Source organism: Mytilus californianus, unplaced genomic scaffold, assembly GCF_021869535.1.
Source record: "Mytilus californianus isolate M0D057914Y unplaced genomic scaffold, xbMytCali1.0.p SCAF_1, whole genome shotgun sequence".
Taxonomy (NCBI): Eukaryota; Metazoa; Mollusca; class Bivalvia; order Mytilida; family Mytilidae; genus Mytilus; species Mytilus californianus.
In genome coordinates this window covers 5730654-5748849 of record NW_026262581.1, presented here as the reverse complement: position 1 = coordinate 5748849, position 18196 = coordinate 5730654, and the positions used below count along the sequence as shown (strand labels likewise).

Sequence of the window (18196 nt, the reverse complement as noted above, 5' to 3'; positions counted from 1 at the left end):
GCCCCTTTATAAATGGAAAAATTGCAAAATTTTTAGTTTCCGTCCTCTAACTTAAGTTTGCCTCAACCAAATGTTATGAAACTTATACACAAGGCTTATTACCACAAAACACAGATCAAGTTTGAATTTTGGTGGCGTCACTTTAACTGTTCTAGAGTTATGCCCCTTTATAAATGGAAAAATTGCAAAATTTTTATTTTCTTCTAAATATCAAGTTATTTTTAAAATTGGAGTTAAATAGAAAAATTGCTGAATTTTTAGTGTCTGTTCTCTACTTGAGTAAGCCTCAACCAAATGTTATGAGACTTACACACAAAACTCAGATCAAGTTCAAATTTGGGTAGCATCACTTTTACTGTTCTTCAGTTATGTCCCTTTATAACTATATGATATGCAAGCGGGGGCATCATCTGTGTCCACATGTGGACACTATCCACATTTATTTCTTTCTAGAAATCCCTAGGAGAGTCATTGTAACTATTCATTTAATATACAGATCATCATATTTAGTACAACACAAGTGATATTATTCAATTAAAGATAGTGACTTACCTAGTCTTTATATATGTTTTTCTTATGGAATTTCCCATAATTGATGATGTAAGACATTTTTGTACACAAATCCTTATACCTTATTTTGGTGATAAATCACTAAAAACTGGCACTAATCCAGTCCTAAAGTAATGAATATATGATCAAACTGTAAAAAGTGTTAATTACTTCCTAATGGGAAACATGATATTTAAGATCTAATTAAAAGTACTTACCTTTTTGTAGTTTATTTCCCACACCTGGGAATTGTTCTTTTTGTTTTATTTATTCCTTAAAGAATTATTATCCTGTATGACTGAAGTATTTGAACACAATATCTGACTAGACTGATATTGACAATTATTTCATGCTCTAGGGGGTTATGTCAAAGTGTATGTTGTTAAATATCCATCCAGGTAACCTTTTTACAAGTCCTCAATGAGAAAATTATCTCACAACAACATAGAAATTTTGAAAAATTATATACACATATTTTATTAATTGAATTTTTTACGAGCAGAAATTTGCGTCAATAGTTGCTGATAGAGCAGAACTATACAATTTATTTCCCCAGGCAATCCGAAACTTTATTTATCTAGAAACATCAATAGATATTTTTATCTTGACATGATGAAGTTTTATAAGCCTCCTGTTACTCTGCATGATTACATTTTTTAACCTTTTCCATCGAGAGAAGAGTTCATAAAACACTACTAGTTTCTGGTATAGTAGCATCTGTTCATTTAAATCAGCAATCAAATTAACAAAGTTAATAGAATTTCTACAGTTTTGCATTTGTTTATTACTTTTTGAGAGAGATCACAATGCCTGGGCGATTCATGGTAATTTATAAAATCAACTTCTTCACCAGAAGTGATTAATAGAACATTCAGATGTATAATTCATGTGATGTTTAACCCCAAATTTTATTTAAATTTAAGGTGCAAAAACATCTGAATACACTAGTTTTTATATTTGAGGGTTTTCAAACCCTAAGCCTCTAGAAACCTAAGTTCACTTTTATTATAAACCAAATATTTTTGGAACAAGTCATATATTTTATAAATGAATATGTAGAAGTATTATGATCGACCCCAAATATGGCCCTGTATTTAGCTAAAATTTCAATTATCATTCTTTAAACAAAGACTAGATAGAATTTATGTTCTTTTTCTCTTAACTAAGGTATCAGCAGTTTTATGATGTTGACATTAGCATAGCTTAAATCTTCTCAAAGTTCAATGAAATCAGGCGAACTTTTTAAAATTGGTTATTAGGTCTGGACAAATATAGTGCATGTGTCATCAAAACAAAATCATTTAGTCTTAAGTTTGTTTAAGCATATAACCTATTGGACTAGAATATTTAGTTTGTTGAGCCCTGGGCTTTATGTTCGGTTAGCCTAAATGTGGTTGAAATTCAAAATATTTTGACAACTTTCACCCAATTCTACCATTGGCCAATTTGGCACGTAAATTTCAATTCATTAAAAAAAAAACCTTAAAAATCCTATTTCCCTTTAATGCATCAACTTGAAATAGTTTACATCTTCAAGTTATGTACTTAATATTGGGTGCTAAATAAGACCCCTTTCCTTAAAATCCATATTGGGCCAGTAACTTAGTACAACGCAGTCAGCAAAATCTGTTTCCATTTCTATTTTTAACCTTGAGACTCTTTTGTATGCATTTTTCACTTTTTTTAAATATTGATCAGAAATGTTTACAATGACAAGCTTGTGGTAACACATTTTACAATGGAATGTGTGATTTATATATTGTACTTTAATATGGTTATTTTATACTTAAATGTGTACACATATTAATAATGGAAATCATCATCAAATCATAAGACCAAAACCTGTATGATACATTTATTGTAATACATGATTTTCTTCAGTTTCAAACCTATTTCATTTCTTTCAAAATCAAAAATAAGTTTCAAAATGTGTTTAATAAGAGTGACATCTTGAAAATGATGCACCATAAACTCTCATTTCAGGAGGTGGGGGTAGGACAGCATTAAGTGTTTTTCTCATGTGACTTAAATCATGTCTGTCAAGTTAATATTTGGTGACTGATTGTTCTTGCAGAAATAATTAACTTCTAAGAGATACTATACAATTTAGTTAGTACTGTTTAAAATCTTTTAACACTTTCATCACATCAACCAAGATGGTAAGCAAGCATATACCAATAAAATCTTAAAAGATGATGTGACACTTGTCATAACCAGACGTTACAAAAATAATTGTGTGTTTTGAAAAAATCTGGAACCAATATGTTTCAGTGAGACTGAAACAGTGAAATGTGCACTAAACCGTTTCCTATGTATAGGATCTATTTTTGTGTTCTGGATCCAAGTTTGAGTGTGCAGAGGTTACATACAGATGAGCTCCTTGCATGTCTAGTTAAATATCTTATAAATGAAAACTTTTGTTTGCATGGTGATCTGAGAATGAAAATTAGTATAATCAATATGAATCATTTTAAAAAAGGAGACTTGTTTATAAATGTGATTGTAGAATACATTGATCCTGCTTAGCCTACTTGTAAATTTTGCTTTGTTTGAATGTAAGTGAAAATAGATGTTCACAATGTTTTCTATTGATCTGGTTAAGATTAGCTTGTGTGTTTAATACAATTTTAACAAAAACTGATAATTTCGATCTATTTCTTTAGTTTGATGAAAATAATTTGATATACAGAGATCTGTTTTATGTAATAGTAGGATAAGATACAATTTTAAAATGAATTAATCAAAAGAAATCCTAGCTTCTGTCTGAGACAGTGATAAATGTAGATCTTGAGACTGATAGAATTTCCATTCTTTCACATTTCACAAAATTGTAAATAATATACTAAGATGATAAATACATTAAGACTGTTTACAGATGATCAAGTAGAAAATTTCAAAAAGGATTTGGGATGAGTTCCAATATGATTCCTCTTTGTATGCCTGCTGGCCTGGCTGTCCATCAAAAACAAAAAGTTTCCAGGTGATAACTTAATTTTCTCTGGAATAGGACCTCTATATAACTTTGCAACATTACCACTTTGCATGAAGTGTAGGTCAAATTTAATTTTCACTGTTACCTAAATAATTGTTCCAGACTTTAGGGGCCAGCTGTAGGACACCTCCGGGTGCGGGAGTTTCTCGCTGCATTGAAGACCCATTGGTGGCCTTCGGCTGTTGTCTGCTCTATGGTCGGGTTGTTTTCTCTTTGACACATTCCCCATTTCCATTATCAGTTTTATTATGTCCCTTCTTTTTCTTCAGAATGGTAACAACAAAGTGACAATATTCTGTCATTTCCAGACAAAATGCATTTATGCAGTTTGGGTCATTTTCAAACAAGGCAAACCTTTTCCATTGTAAAATACCCATTTGTATCATTATAATCTACCATGAAAATCAGAAATTCTGTGCATGTTTTTTTTTTTATTATTATATATGTATATTTTTTTTATTATGCCCTTGACTCAATTGGGAAATGGACATTTATGTTCATTATAAAGGACTACTGTTGCTATATTAGGTATGATCTTATAACTTTGTATAGCAGAAGTTTGTATTGTAAAGTTGTATCTATTTCCATGCTATCATTTATATCAAGTACTAAGTATAATCATGAAGTATAATTAAATCTCTTTGCTCTCAATGGGAGTTCTCATATCAAATATATGGCAAGTTCAAGGTTTAGTGTTATCCCATTTACTATTCCAAAGTTAAACTCCATGCTGACACCAAAAGGAGGATAGATAATATGCTTGTTTATATGAATTACATTATGAGTTTTTTTTTTTAAGTAGGAATGCATTCATTTGCTTTTTGTCTGTCTTGAACAAGTAGTTTCTCAATGATTACATGGGCGGCATCGTTTTTGTACTAAGATACAGGCTTTCATAGGCAGATCCGGGGGGAGGGCCTGCGGGGCCCAGGCCCCCCTTTTGTGGGAAAAATTTGGTTGATTATATAGGGAATCACTGAAGCGTGACTGGAGCAGGCCCCCCCTTACAAAAAGTTCTGGATCCACCACTGGCTTTAACTTTTTTTCTTTTCTCCCAGTGAGCTTTTTGGAGAGTATCTGCAGGCTATAGCCGCTATGCCAGCTTTTTACTTTGTAAAATAAATCTGACAACCTATTAGCCTTTAGAATAATCACAGCCCTCTTATGTTTTTAACATAGATGTTTATTTACAGGTAGCCTTTGAACTATCTTTGAGCTCATTTAGGGATCTCCTGCCTTTTTATGTCAGGTCTTCTTCCTTAATTAGCTTTTAGATAGTGACAGATTTGACAGTTTTTTTCAACAAACATTTTTATGAACTGATACAATTTTGAACTCATATTGCCTTGTGTTAGAAGGCCCTTTAATGTACATATGGCTTATCCATAAAGTAAACAATTAATTCCACAAGGTTGTCTCAGGTAAAGCAACAATATATCATGCTGTACTTAAATGAGTCACCATGGAAAACCTGTCATTTCACAGATTTGACAAAGTGTTTTGCATTCAGTCATTATCTTTTGTGAAATGTTTTACCTGTAATTTGTCTTGGTCAAAAGCTAATTTGCAGTGATGAATGTTTTATTCTTTTCCTTTGTAAGGGGTCAAAAGTCAAAAGGCTATTTACCTTTCTGTACAACTTTTACAAATGCTTCATTAAATATGATGGGAACAGTAACTGGTTGGTTGTTCAACCCCATAAAATTAAGTCATTTATCTTTTTTCTTCTGATATATAGTTTATAACAAATATTTTATTGATCTTTTGGGTCTTAAATTGATTCTTAACTTTGCCAAGATTTTTTATAAATGACTTGAACAGTTATTAAAGAGTGTTACATATATGTTACAAACGAAAGGGATACCACTATAAGCACATCCCACATACAAACACATATATGTAACAAACGAAAGGGATACCACTATAAGCACATCCCACATACAAACATTAAATGCGCAGTGATGTATTGTATTTTTGTTTAGTAGATCAGGCAAAAGCCATTGAAAATGTGGCATACACAAGTAAAACATGATTGTATCCTGGTAAAGTGAAAATTCAGAAATTATTTATTTTTATGCCCCACCTAGGGGCATTATGTTTTTTTCGGTCTGTGCATTCATTCCTTCGTCCGTCCATCCGTCTGTCTGTCTGTCCCGCTTCAGGTTAAAGTTTTTGGTCAAGTCAGGTTAAAGTTTTTGGTCAAGGTAGTTTTTGCCGAAGTTGAAGTCCAATCAACTTGAAACTTAGTACACATGTTCCCTATGATATGATCTTTCTAATTTTAATGCCAAATTAGAGTTTTGACCCCAATTTCATGGTCCATTGAACATAGTATATGATAGTGCGAGTGGGGCATCCGTGTACTATGAACACATTCTTGTTACCGGTACAATTATTCAACAATGTTCACAAATGCAAATTTAGTTATTGAGATTCGTGGAAATGTTGCAAACAAATGATGTAATCAAAATGAAAAATGCACCTATCTTGTAATAATTTTTCAAATTAGTTAATGCATCATAAACATTTCTAAATGTATAGTATTTAAAACTGTTGATAGGGAGAAATATTTTGCAGTTTTACTGTGTAGCAAAAACATTATTTGCATACATTTTCCCATTTTTTAGAAAGCCAACATAGACATGCCTTTGAATAATTTACAAAAAATATATCAACATGCATGACATGAGGTCAGTACTGGTATTTAATGGCATTGTGTAGCTCACTGTGCCCATATTAAATATGTTTATTTAATTACTTGTTCTTCACCCAGAAGAGAAATGGGACTTGACAACTGCTTTTTTCTTGATTTTTAAATGCAACAGTATAAAATCAAATAGAATAGTTCTAAATGAGTAGAATAAAAGAAGTCCAAAGTTCATGCTTTCATATGTAAACATGATTGCATTTGTAACATTTAAATCATTGAACAGATAAGTTATAGGTTATGATTGGCTAGGTTTAGGCCCCAAGCTATGTCAGAAAGCAGTGCATCATAAGGTATATGCGAGATAGTAATGTGAGTTTGAAGTTCAGCATGTCTTTTTGAAAATGTTTATTTTTTACTAGTGCTTCTTGTGTTTATTTTTTATTTACAATAGCTTGGATTCAAATATGACAGACACCCAGACCCTTTATTGTAAGTTCTTAACTGATTCAAAGTCTTATCCTGTATAAGAGATATTGTTTGAAGCATGTATGGAGTCTTATGAAGGATGGATGGATGATCGAAGTAAAATTTCTATTTGCAGTAGGATGCAATTATTTCGTAATCTAAATTAATTTTTCTTTTATAATTATAGAAAAATTTAGGTTTTCAACCTTAATGAAAACAACTGTGATAGTAATGGATATAATATATGACCCTAACTTGTTCATCAACACCTACCTAAACATTTGGATTGGTTAAGTCAAGTAGTCTATAAAGACATTAAAGCCAGGATTAATTTATGGATGATTTATGCAGAGGTTTGTTTAAAATTGGCCAGATGCTGATTAAATTCAAGATACACATACCTTTCAATAGGTAAGTTAGGTATCTGAGGAATGCTGGCCATTGTATATAGACCTATAATAAGTTTACCATGTGGACATAATTTGTTTACAAAATGATATGGATTATATGTAGATTTAAGAATTTACAAGTGCTCAAATATAAACTTTTGAGAGGTTTGGTATAAACATCTGACAGTTTTTACATTTTCTATAAGTTGCACCAATGCAAAAATTGTCATATTTCGCAAATTATATTTTTTTCTAATTTTCACCTCTTTAGTAGGAGCATGCCCCTCATGCAACTTGCATGTTATAAGTATATAAAAACAAATTATCGTATTTTGCAAATTAAACGTTGTTTATTTTTCACCTTATCCAGGAAGTGCATGCCCCTCATCCACCTTACATCTTATGACATAACACTTATATATGTCTTGTTACAGCTAATTTAAATGTATAATTTTTGAAGGCTACAGAATAACCAAACACCTTAATCGAAAACCTATTAAAAGGTGTTAAACGTACTGAACAATGGAAAAATAATACCTTTAAGATTGACAATAGCGTCTTACCTTGACTTGATTGTCTGGTAATATCCTCACCGATGTGAGAAAGGGGAGGATTTTTTTGGTGGTTCAATCAATAACATAACATTAATCTCAGTCAAGTCTGTCCAATATACAATTATCTTTTCCATAAGTTACTTTTAATAGAATTAAATGACTCCACAGGTATATTGATTCATACAACTTATCTGTACTGTATTTTTTTTTTATATAAGGCGGATAAAATTAGTGGATTTCAAAAGCTTTGACCTGAAAATATTCTCAAGGTCGACAGACTGAAAGAATGCAAGGTAGTCGACCTTCGATCCATTAGTGACAGGTCCATGGTTAGATCCTTGGGGCTGGAACTCCTTCGTTTTTAAAAGCAATTATTGAAAAAAAAAAAGCATTGCACCTAATGAATATAACGCAAAAACAATGAGCTGGTGTATAGGTCCACACATCTTTTGATACTATGCAGCCTCAAATCAAAGATGGCTGCTGTGTCGAGAAAAAGTTCGATAGATAACTTACAAATAAAAGGCATTGTTAATGGTAAGAAGATGCCAAAATAATGTTATTATAAGGATTATCATAAATTCGAAATGCAAACAGCTTAAAAATACACGGACGTGAAATTCGTGAAGGTTTCCCATTGAATGACTATGTTGGTGTCTCTTGCGCCAAATTTTAAAATTAGTGTCAACAACAGGCATTTAAAATCTTTGTTAGTCAATTTCGGATCACTTGGTCTGATATCTTATTCACTTTCAATTTGACAGTTCAACACCTACACTCTGTCATACTTAGGAATATGAATGTGTTCATATTTTGGATGGTTGTTACGTCTATATGTTAGACAATTTCGGATCACGTAGCCTGGTATCTCAAGTTTTCACTTTCAATTTGTCTGTTGACACCCTGTCATAAGTCAGTATTTTAATTTACTACTTTTAATAATGTAAATTTATTTCACACACTATCATTGACCAAATATAAAATTCCAAATGTACTTTTATACTTGAATTGTTATATAACAAGTTTGAATTGTTATAGAGCAGAAGACCAAACGGCTGGATGTTCCCTTTCTATTGCAAAACTTGCTTTACAATAATCATGAGTTTAAATTGCTGGGATTTCCATACATGTATGCAATTATCAGTAATTACAAAAATAATTTGAATGTTGACTTTAAGATACAATTATTAAAAAGGTACCAATTATATAGGTCTTTAGATATTAAAAAAAAGAAATACATTGTAGACTTACTTAGGGAGCTACCATTTGATTTTTATGGGGGGGGGGGGGGGGGGGCTAGGATTAGTTGATCCTGACTTTTTATACATAATTTGTCATCCTGCCTTTTTTTTTTTACTCAGAACTTCTGTCCTGCCTTTTATTTTCAAATTTCATCCTAGCCCCCCCCCCCCCCCCCCCCATAAAAATCAAATGGTAGCTCCCTTATTTATAAAGTTTTGCACAAGTTCAAATCATCTGAGGATCTATAACTGACAATCTTTTTTGTTATTATGGTCGTAACTATTCGGATGTTTTATGAAATCTTTTTAATTATTTGACAGGATTATTAAGACAAGATCTAGCCTGGTCATATCTGTAGGAATCACTGAACCTTGGATATCTGTGCAACATAACTAACATGACTAACTTCAAAAAAAGATAATTCGAAGATTATAGCCAGATATCATATTGCAATCATCATTACAGGCCTGGCTTCTTATCAACTGACAGTCCATTGAACGATCTAACATTTGTATATTAAAGAAGGCATTTTAATGGCAGTGATTTTAGCTCCTGATGTCAGATAAAACATATCCTGTAGCTTTGTTTCTGCTTCCCAGTAATTAGGAAAAGCTTACAGCTTGTTACCTTATTTCTCAAGTGTTAATTTAACCTAGAATATTTTGACCTATGTATGTTATAGTTTATAATAGCGTATTTTTTCTTGGAAGAAAATGTATTTACTGTCAACAATAAAAGGTTAATTTAGTATAGGGTATTACAATTTGGCAGCATTTTTCTGAATACTTTTACGCTCTCTATGATCATTTAGAATTAGGTTAGATTAGAACTCCGTATGGTGTCTTTGTTAATTTGTCATCGTTTACCACTTGTATACTCTTAAGCTCTGAATCCTCGGTCGTTTTTGTCTCTACTTGACGGAGTCAAAAAGAGAGACATAAGTATGCTGTTTCCGGTATCGGCGGCGGCGGCGTCAACAATGTATTAGTTTGTGATTGGGTCTAGTTTATTGTGAACCACAAGTGGTAGGTCAATGATATTTGGTATGCAGTTGTATAAACATTGGCACATCTCATTTTCATAGAGATTATTTGGCCCTGCCCCCTCAATCATGGTCTATAGACTGAAACTTTTGCTTAGTTTACATGTATTACATTTGTGATTAGATCAGTTTATGGGGAACCACTAGTGGTAGGTCAATGATATTTGGTATGTAGTTGTATAAGCATTGGCATATCTCATTTTCATGGCGAATATTTGGCCCCGCCCCTCAGTCATGGTCTATTGACTTTGAAACTTTTGCTAAGTATACATCTATTAGTTTGTGATTAGATCAGTTTAAGATGAACTGCTAATGTTAAGTCAATGATATTTGGTAAGCAAATGTATTGGCATTTGCAAGTATCGTTTCTATGGAGATTATATAGCCCCACCCCTCATCATGATTCACTGACTTTGTAGCTTTTAAATAGTTTACAAGTTAATGTTTGTGTTTAGGTTTGTTTAAAGGGAACGACTTATAATAAGTCAATTGTATTTGGCATGCAGTTGTATAAGCATTGGCATATCTCATTTCCATGGAGATTGTGTAGCCATGTACCTTCAGTCATGGTTCATCGAGTTTGAATATTTGCATAACTTGCATGTTAAAGTATTGCTATTTTAATTTCAACATTTGTATTGTCAAAATTACAAAGAGGCGAGACATCTCTCTGTGATAACAGTTTATTGGCTGTTATTTTTTGTCATCTTTAAGTTAGTTTTATTGTAAGTGTCGGATTTCCACACATGCTGGCCTCCAGTGCCACCAGAGAGAGATTCGTTGTCAAAATGCGCATATGGCATAACAAAATTGAAACTGAATAATATTGTTTCATGTATGTGTTTGAATGGAATACTTATCAATAAAACTGAATATATCGGTTCTCATTTACACTTTTTTTTTTTTTTTTTTGGTCTATCCTTAAAAATAAAGTGAATTAGGAAAGAAATGGTCAATAAGGCAGAGCAGCAATTCAAAAAGTTACACACATTTAGATGACCAGTTGAACATCCAGTAGGTACATTTGTATAAACCATAGAACAAATTCATAATCTATAGACGGTACTAGTATACAATTTGGATAGTCTTGTGTACAGTTGCAATCTGAAACAACATCTATGACAACATTTTATTTTACTTACTGATCCATTGCCAGTTTTCATGTTCTCTTTAGGTACATTCTGTTCAGTGTCTTGTTCTACCTCAACGTTTGGAGGTGTTTCAATAGACTCTATTATTTCTTCTGGTTGACTTGGATTTACATCATTATTGTCAGCTAATGTAGAAGATGGGCTCTCCGTAATGTTATTTGCCTCTTCACCGTTTGCAGTTACTTCCTGAGGTACTGATTGAGTTTGAATATCGTTTTCAGGAAGTTTTGTATCGTCGTCCATATCATTTTGTAAATCCGGCGAAAATTCCATAGAATTAGACTCTGATGTCTCAGTTTTGAGGTTGCTGTCAGAATCCACAGACTGAGAGGGTGAAACACCGGGTCCATTCATCACTGAGTGGTCACAGTTTATCACTTGTTTCTCGAAATTTTTCTCAGCTTTATTATCATCCACTTTGTCTGATAGAAACTTTTCTGTCTCAGGAGAATTCATTTCTTCGATTTTCTCCTTTTCTTCGGCCATGGTTTCTCCTAACGAATACTCTACTCCTAGAAAAATATATGTATATTTACTTCTTTATGTCAAATCAGTTAATTTTTTGTTTAAAAAAGAATCTTGTCTTGCTTAGAATTGATTGAAATACTAGATTTTCGAATATTCCTTATCCAATTCTCTATAACTGCTTTGAATTATTTCTGTAAACAAAAAGACACAACTTACGCCACCATCTTTTGTTATGTGATCAATGGTAAGATTGTTACACTCCAGCTAATCTATTATTTTGTCCAAAAGAAAAAAATGTCGCTCGGATGATACTTCAATAGTAATTTAACAATACGGGTACATAGAGTATCATGTCAAACTTACTTTAAAATATATCGTCTGTGTGCAACTTTGACAAAAGATCCAAATAGTTCTTGTTAATATAATAAGAGAATGACATGCGTGGAGCGTAATTGTGGCAAATATCATGACAAAATTGTATTTAACAGATCAATTTTGTAATTGTATGCATCAAACAAAGGGAATGGATCTCAGCTCATTTTACGTTTTCAATGTTTACATTGTTTTCATTTCAAATTTTGTAGCTGATCGTGATGAATTTAAATATTATTGATGCCCAAAGCATTTTTTGATACGAGTTGCATAATCAGAGATGTGACACAAAAAAGTAAGTGAAAGAAGGTCGATCGACGCTGTGCACTAATGTTGCAAATCATAGACCTATAAATGACTGAAAGCATCGATTAAGTCTGCCTTTAGGACTGTGGTGTTTTATTATTATTGCTCTCAACTCCATATTTCCTTAAATTTAACTGAAAAACATTTTGCATTTAATTAATTGGTATCTGAAATATTGATGATTTGATCACGATGACCTAAAGCATGATCTAAATGGACCTTGATATTTACAGTTTTATCGATTGCAGAAGGCAGGCGACCTTGTATTTGTGATAACTGACTTCAAAAAGATCAGCATGTGAGAACAAATAGAAAATAAGTTCACAGGAATAGCAAAATACAGAGATGCACGCTCATGAAATGCGCACATACTTAGGTAATTTCATTCCAATTAAATTTTGGTTAATTTTATTGCCATTATATGTATAGTGTCCGTTTAACATTCTATCCTATACAATAAATCTGCGTTAAAAGAGGTTGGAACAAATCTATACCAGGAGGAACGACAATATCATTTTTTCCCGACCGACCACCCAATAATGTAATTGTTACTGTAAGTAATTCATGAAGGTAAAAAAACCTCCTTATTGATGATCTTTTCCCTCTTTTTACAGAGCGTTTTTATTTCAATACTCTATTGGAAAGTTGTATTCAAATCCAGTTGACACTGGAAAAATTCTTAAAGAGTGTACTCTTTCAGCATGGAATCAACAGATCTCCTACTGCAATCATATCATAATATTTGATACTTCTATTCTCTTTTGGACCGGTTATCATTTAATGCAAACAGCAAACTTGTTTCCATCTTTATACATGTGAACCAACATTTAGATATAGAATCTGGTTTTAAAACCTGGTTCCTTTTCTGGTGTATTTAATCGTACAGTTAGTTATATCATTGGAATGTATAACGAAAAGACATTATCCCGATCCGCACTTTAAGCATGTATATTGAATATCTAAAATGACTGATCTTTGACATTTACTTGATAGAATGTGTTTTAGGAAACCACAGACCTGACAACCTGTTCCGTTTATTTATCAGAAATGATCAGAAAATACTTGCTGTACTACACAACGGTAGAAAAGTTTTCTACTTGCACACGTTCCTCATTTGCAGATAGACTCTGACTTTGCAAAAGACAGGCGAAAGATATCAATGGTCGAAAATATACTGGCAAAAAACGAAAAAGACAAAAATACAAACAACAGTGTAGAAAACAACATAAAAAACTAAAGACTGAGCAACACGACCCCCACCAAAAACCGGTGGTGATCTCAGGTGCTCCGAAAGGGTAAACAGATCCTACTCCACATGTGGCACCCGTCGAGTTGCTCTGGTGATAAGTCTAATTCGGTAGAAAACTGAAAAAATTTAGGTCACATTCTGCAAGCTGCGAGGTTAGTTTTCTTAAATAACTATATGTCGCGCCAACATGGAAACATTGCCCATGATTTATCTAACCAATGATTTAGTCTCGTACTCAAATTTATGTTTTTTCAATAACTTTTTTTTTTTTATTATGTTGAGAGAGATGATAGCATTGATTAGAACTACTGAACACCAGCTTGTAAATAGTACAATACCGAAGCGACAATTATAAACGGGAAATTATCGGAACTAAATAAGACAAGACCGACACAAACAAAACACTTAATTCAGAGATTAAAAATAACCCCAAAAAATAATGAAGTTCTTTGCCCATGTAAACAACAAATAAATTTGGACAAGGATACCAATCAATGAATAAAACGAGGTGTTGGGTGTAAGTCTACATATGCGATATCAACCCGATAAAAGTCTGTATATTACCCTGACTGACAAGTTTATAAATGAATATAGCCATGTCAAGGAAGTAACAGTGTTATTTAACAAAATAATTCAATATCATTAAAACATAAAAACAGTATACGAAGTAAACACGGGACCAGTACGCTCAAAAAAGGAAAATTCACTACAAGGAAATTGAAATCGTGTTTTGTTCAACAATCAATAGGTAAACATTAGCTTTATATGTGACATCATGTAAAGGTTTAAAAGGAATTGTTCACCGAAGAAGCAAAATAAGATCGTTATTACACAGATAAAAAGAATTTTAGATATAAGCAAAACTTAATCAGTCATTTTGCAACTGTATAAGGGTGTTTCACAAAGAATTAACAATCATAACAGTTGATTATCAAGTTCAATAAAAAGGTTACTGTCAGTCATTGTACGTCTATTACATTGCTATGTCCCTTTAATAATGTGAAATAAGGGGTTAAGTATGATATCTGTAACCGATTTAGGATATGTAAGACTCGTCATTGGATAAAATAGCAAATGGTAATAGCAAATAGCAATAGTAGAAAGATAATTGTATATTTATACTAAGTGGAAAAAGATCACCTGAATGCCGAAAGCAGTACTGACAGTGCTTTTTCCTCAAGTTATAAATAAGTGAAATAAACAATATGAAAAAATCGGGTGTTATTTGTTTTGCACATGTTATAAGAATCTATAATGGGAGATTGACACACACCATCATCAGGGTGAGGATAAATGTGACCTCAATTGCTCACTCAATAAATAAAACAGAAATAAAATGCAGCACTTATCTCGTTGACTATAGGTATTACAACCGTTACGATAACACATGTTACGCAATGTATCATGTTTGGCAGTTGTTAAGTTAATTATAGAGATACAAAACATTTCGTTTCGTTTCCAAAACAAACAAACAAAAAATCAACAATGAGATGTTTTGTACGTTTTTCTGGTTACCAAAGTAACAATGATAAAACCAAAAAGATGAAAAACGTTCCAACTGATATTTAACATTTCAGTGAAAATGAAATATAATGATATTGAACGCAGTAGTCGATACAAATAAAAGATATAATCACGGTAAACATGCAATCACTTTTATGTACAATAATATCCCTTGGGAGAGTGCAATTTCTTTAAAACGCTTTAGAAATGTGCCAATAATTTATGTCGATTTTTTTTTCTAGGAGAAAGAGGAGTATGTTTTTCTTTTGCAATGCATATATTATTTTGTAAATACAAATAAACCTATTTTACATTATGGTGTTGTAAGGATACTATATCTTACTTGGAGAAAACATATAAACACATGTCGCACTCCTCAGTTTTATCAAAATACAAGACAATAACTACATTCAGTATATCCCTACTCAGAAACGGAATAATTCATTAACTTAATTTGTGATAAGATATATCATCTGGGTTGCGTTCAATATCGTAGCGGCTACATAGGGCTACGTAGATTTATGACTATTGAACGTGTAGCTATAGCCTAGCTGCTATATAGATATTGATAGCAGCTAGGCTAGCTACTCGTTCAATAGTCATAAATCTACGTAGCACTACGTAGCCGCTACGATATTGAACGCAACCCTGTTGTTTAACATGTTTAATGAAGGCAGTCTCAATCTACTATTGCAATTAAATGTGTCGAAAAAAATACTCACTGTTGGAAGTCTTAAAAATTTGGCATTTGTCTCCAAGGCTACCATGCATACCACATCTCCTTATTATACTTTAAAAATCTTAAAGCACTGATATCATGTCATAAATTATAACACTTTTCCCTCGGGTAACTGAAATTGTACTTATCGTTAAATTGCCTCGCAGAAAACATTACAGCAGGTGCATATTCATTGATAAAATGAGAACATCCATACATCCATACATACATTCATACACATAAGCAGATGGAACAGATTTCCTGGTAAATTTTCTTATCTGTTATTCAACTACAGTACCAGGAATATTTGGTAAAATGATCACACATTTCACTTGTTTTCATACAAGAAAGTTAATACGAATAAATATTGTTCCTAAATCTTTGTGTGATGTAGACCTATAACTGGAAATAAACATTAATTCAGTTTACAATTGAATGATCATTTAAAAATGTTTTTGACATGCTTACATTAGAAATATAGTTAGTGCGCCACTCACCTCAGTTACTTTCCATCCGCCTGGTAGTTAAATGTCTGATAGTAAGGATGTTCAATCATCAACAGATATCACATTTCATAAATCGCTTTGCTTCCGTTTTGTTGCATAATTTAGGTGCACTGCTAATTGCCAAATTTTAAATGTTTTACAACGTCTAACAAAAAATTAAAATCAATTGTTCGATTTCACTATTATGAAAAACAACTTTGATGATAGAGAGAACTTTGTTTTAAAAAGTTTTGTATTGTTAAATTCCTCTGACAAGATTGTGTATTATCAAGATTAGCTGTTACCATCAACAGGATTGTGTCGCACTTTGGGCGATTACAGCATTTTAGCGGATACTATTTTTTATTCTTGTTTTATCTAGAACGTAGATATGCGATAGCCGTAGAATACCACTGAGTCCCTTTCAGGACAAAAAAATATTCCTATCAATACTTATCCTATGTCAATATGGAGATCACTTCTATAATACTGGTACTCTTGAAGCTCGAGGCTTTTTCCGTGTTTAGTAAATAACGAAGAATGCGATACTTTCTCATTCCAGGCTTGAAGAACAGACAGAATGGAGATATAGTCACCAATCATGCGTTGTAATACTAGATAACGAGTTCCAGGTGTGAAAGATTTAAATCAAATTTGAAATGCATTTACCATGCAGAATTTTTACTTTCATGTTCATCTTATTTGTTGATTAATTGATTGTTGTTTGACTAAGTTAAACCACCAGTGCAAAATATTTTATAAATACTAGTATATAGGGCGACAGCTATAGTCCTCAGTCAGTGGTCAGAGAGCATGTCACTCTCCTTACGAGATGTATCGGATTGAAATAAATGATTCTGATCGGATATTACTGCGTATTTCTGGCACTATATGGTGGGAGAGTACAGCCGACCCTGTCTTTATACCCTAACCAAGCATTTTGATCTTGAGTTTCTCCTCGAATAAAAAAAAAGGAAATTCAATTAAGAAAAAAATCCTTTCATTCATTGCAGTGTATTAGTGTTTGAGCAAATGATAAAAAATCCTTACATTCCAGTGCTTTAAAAATGAAAAACTGATAGTATAGAAATACTTTAAACACATTTGTGTGCAACGAAAGATAACCTATTGAAAACGAGGAATATTTGAAGAAGCCAAGTTATCTCCATTGATTGTGTATTTTGAGAACTTCAGAAAAATAATGATATTAAAGAAAAAATGCTATAAAGACGAAATTAAAGATTATTTCAGTATTGGTAAACGATTCAAGAGTCGTATTTTTAATGGCGGTATTTTCGGGAAGGTATTTGGGATAATCTGGGCCTTTGACTCAGAGGTACAAAGACTTTGGAATATGTAGCCATAAACTATATCATTATTTACTCAAATCATTTGAAGTATACCTAATATTAATTAATTTATTTAAAGGTACATGGTTATCGATTAATGATACAAAAAGTAGAGTTAAGTGCTTTTCCTGTACTGGTTTTTATTGTATGTTATTTAATGTAATTTTTGTTAATCTGATCGAGATTAAAAAGTGGGAGGGTTGAGATCTCATAACATAGTTTAACCTCGTCACATTTCATATGCCTATCTCTTGTCAGGAACCTCTTCAGTAGTTATTCGTATCTAATGTCTTAATGTTTTCCGTTACATGTATTTGTACAATGCGTGTTAACGGCAGATCTTTGGTTGTTGCTGTGAATATTATTCACAAAGTTTTATAGACTCGGGTTGATTTATAGATTGATATATCATTTAGACACCTGTGTATTGTTGAAGACTGTGGTCGATGGGTTGCTGTCTCAATGACATATACCCCTCATCTTCTTTAATTCATAATATGAAATCTTCTCTCAATTTCAGGTGTGATCTCTTTTATCGTATTTTTGAAGAGAAGACTCTCCAACGACTGCCAAGAAGAAGAATAGCAATACTATCGCATTCATAATCAATTAATCATGTTACATCAATTTCTTTCTTATAGTAATCTTCAATATACATCTTAGCTATTAAAAAATCTAGAGAGGATCGCTCAACCAGATTTGTATCCGAATA

General features: G+C 32.4%; 1 protein-coding gene across 10 annotated transcripts in view; it reads right to left on the bottom strand.

The window, feature by feature from the left end:
- The window catches only part of LOC127736479 (band 4.1-like protein 2), an 88104-nt gene extending 71853 nt beyond the window's left edge, over positions 1 to 16251 (bottom strand). For 6 of the 10 annotated variants that reach the window (XM_052247061.1, XM_052247248.1, XM_052247312.1 and 3 more), the window contains exons 1-2: positions 15655 to 15718; positions 11026 to 11546 (exon numbers count right to left, since the gene is read on the bottom strand). In XM_052247061.1, coding sequence (XP_052103021.1) covers positions 11026 to 11546; positions 15655 to 15703 — 570 coding nt within the window. In that variant the 5' untranslated portion in view covers positions 15704 to 15718. Of the gene's footprint in view, positions 1 to 552; positions 681 to 767; positions 929 to 7608; positions 7739 to 11025; positions 11547 to 15654; positions 15719 to 16147 lie in introns of those variants that run through there. The other 4 variants (XM_052247176.1, XM_052247607.1, XM_052247552.1 and 1 more) reach the window with 4 other exon arrangements.
- Between the last annotated feature and the right edge of the window lie 1945 nt (positions 16252 to 18196).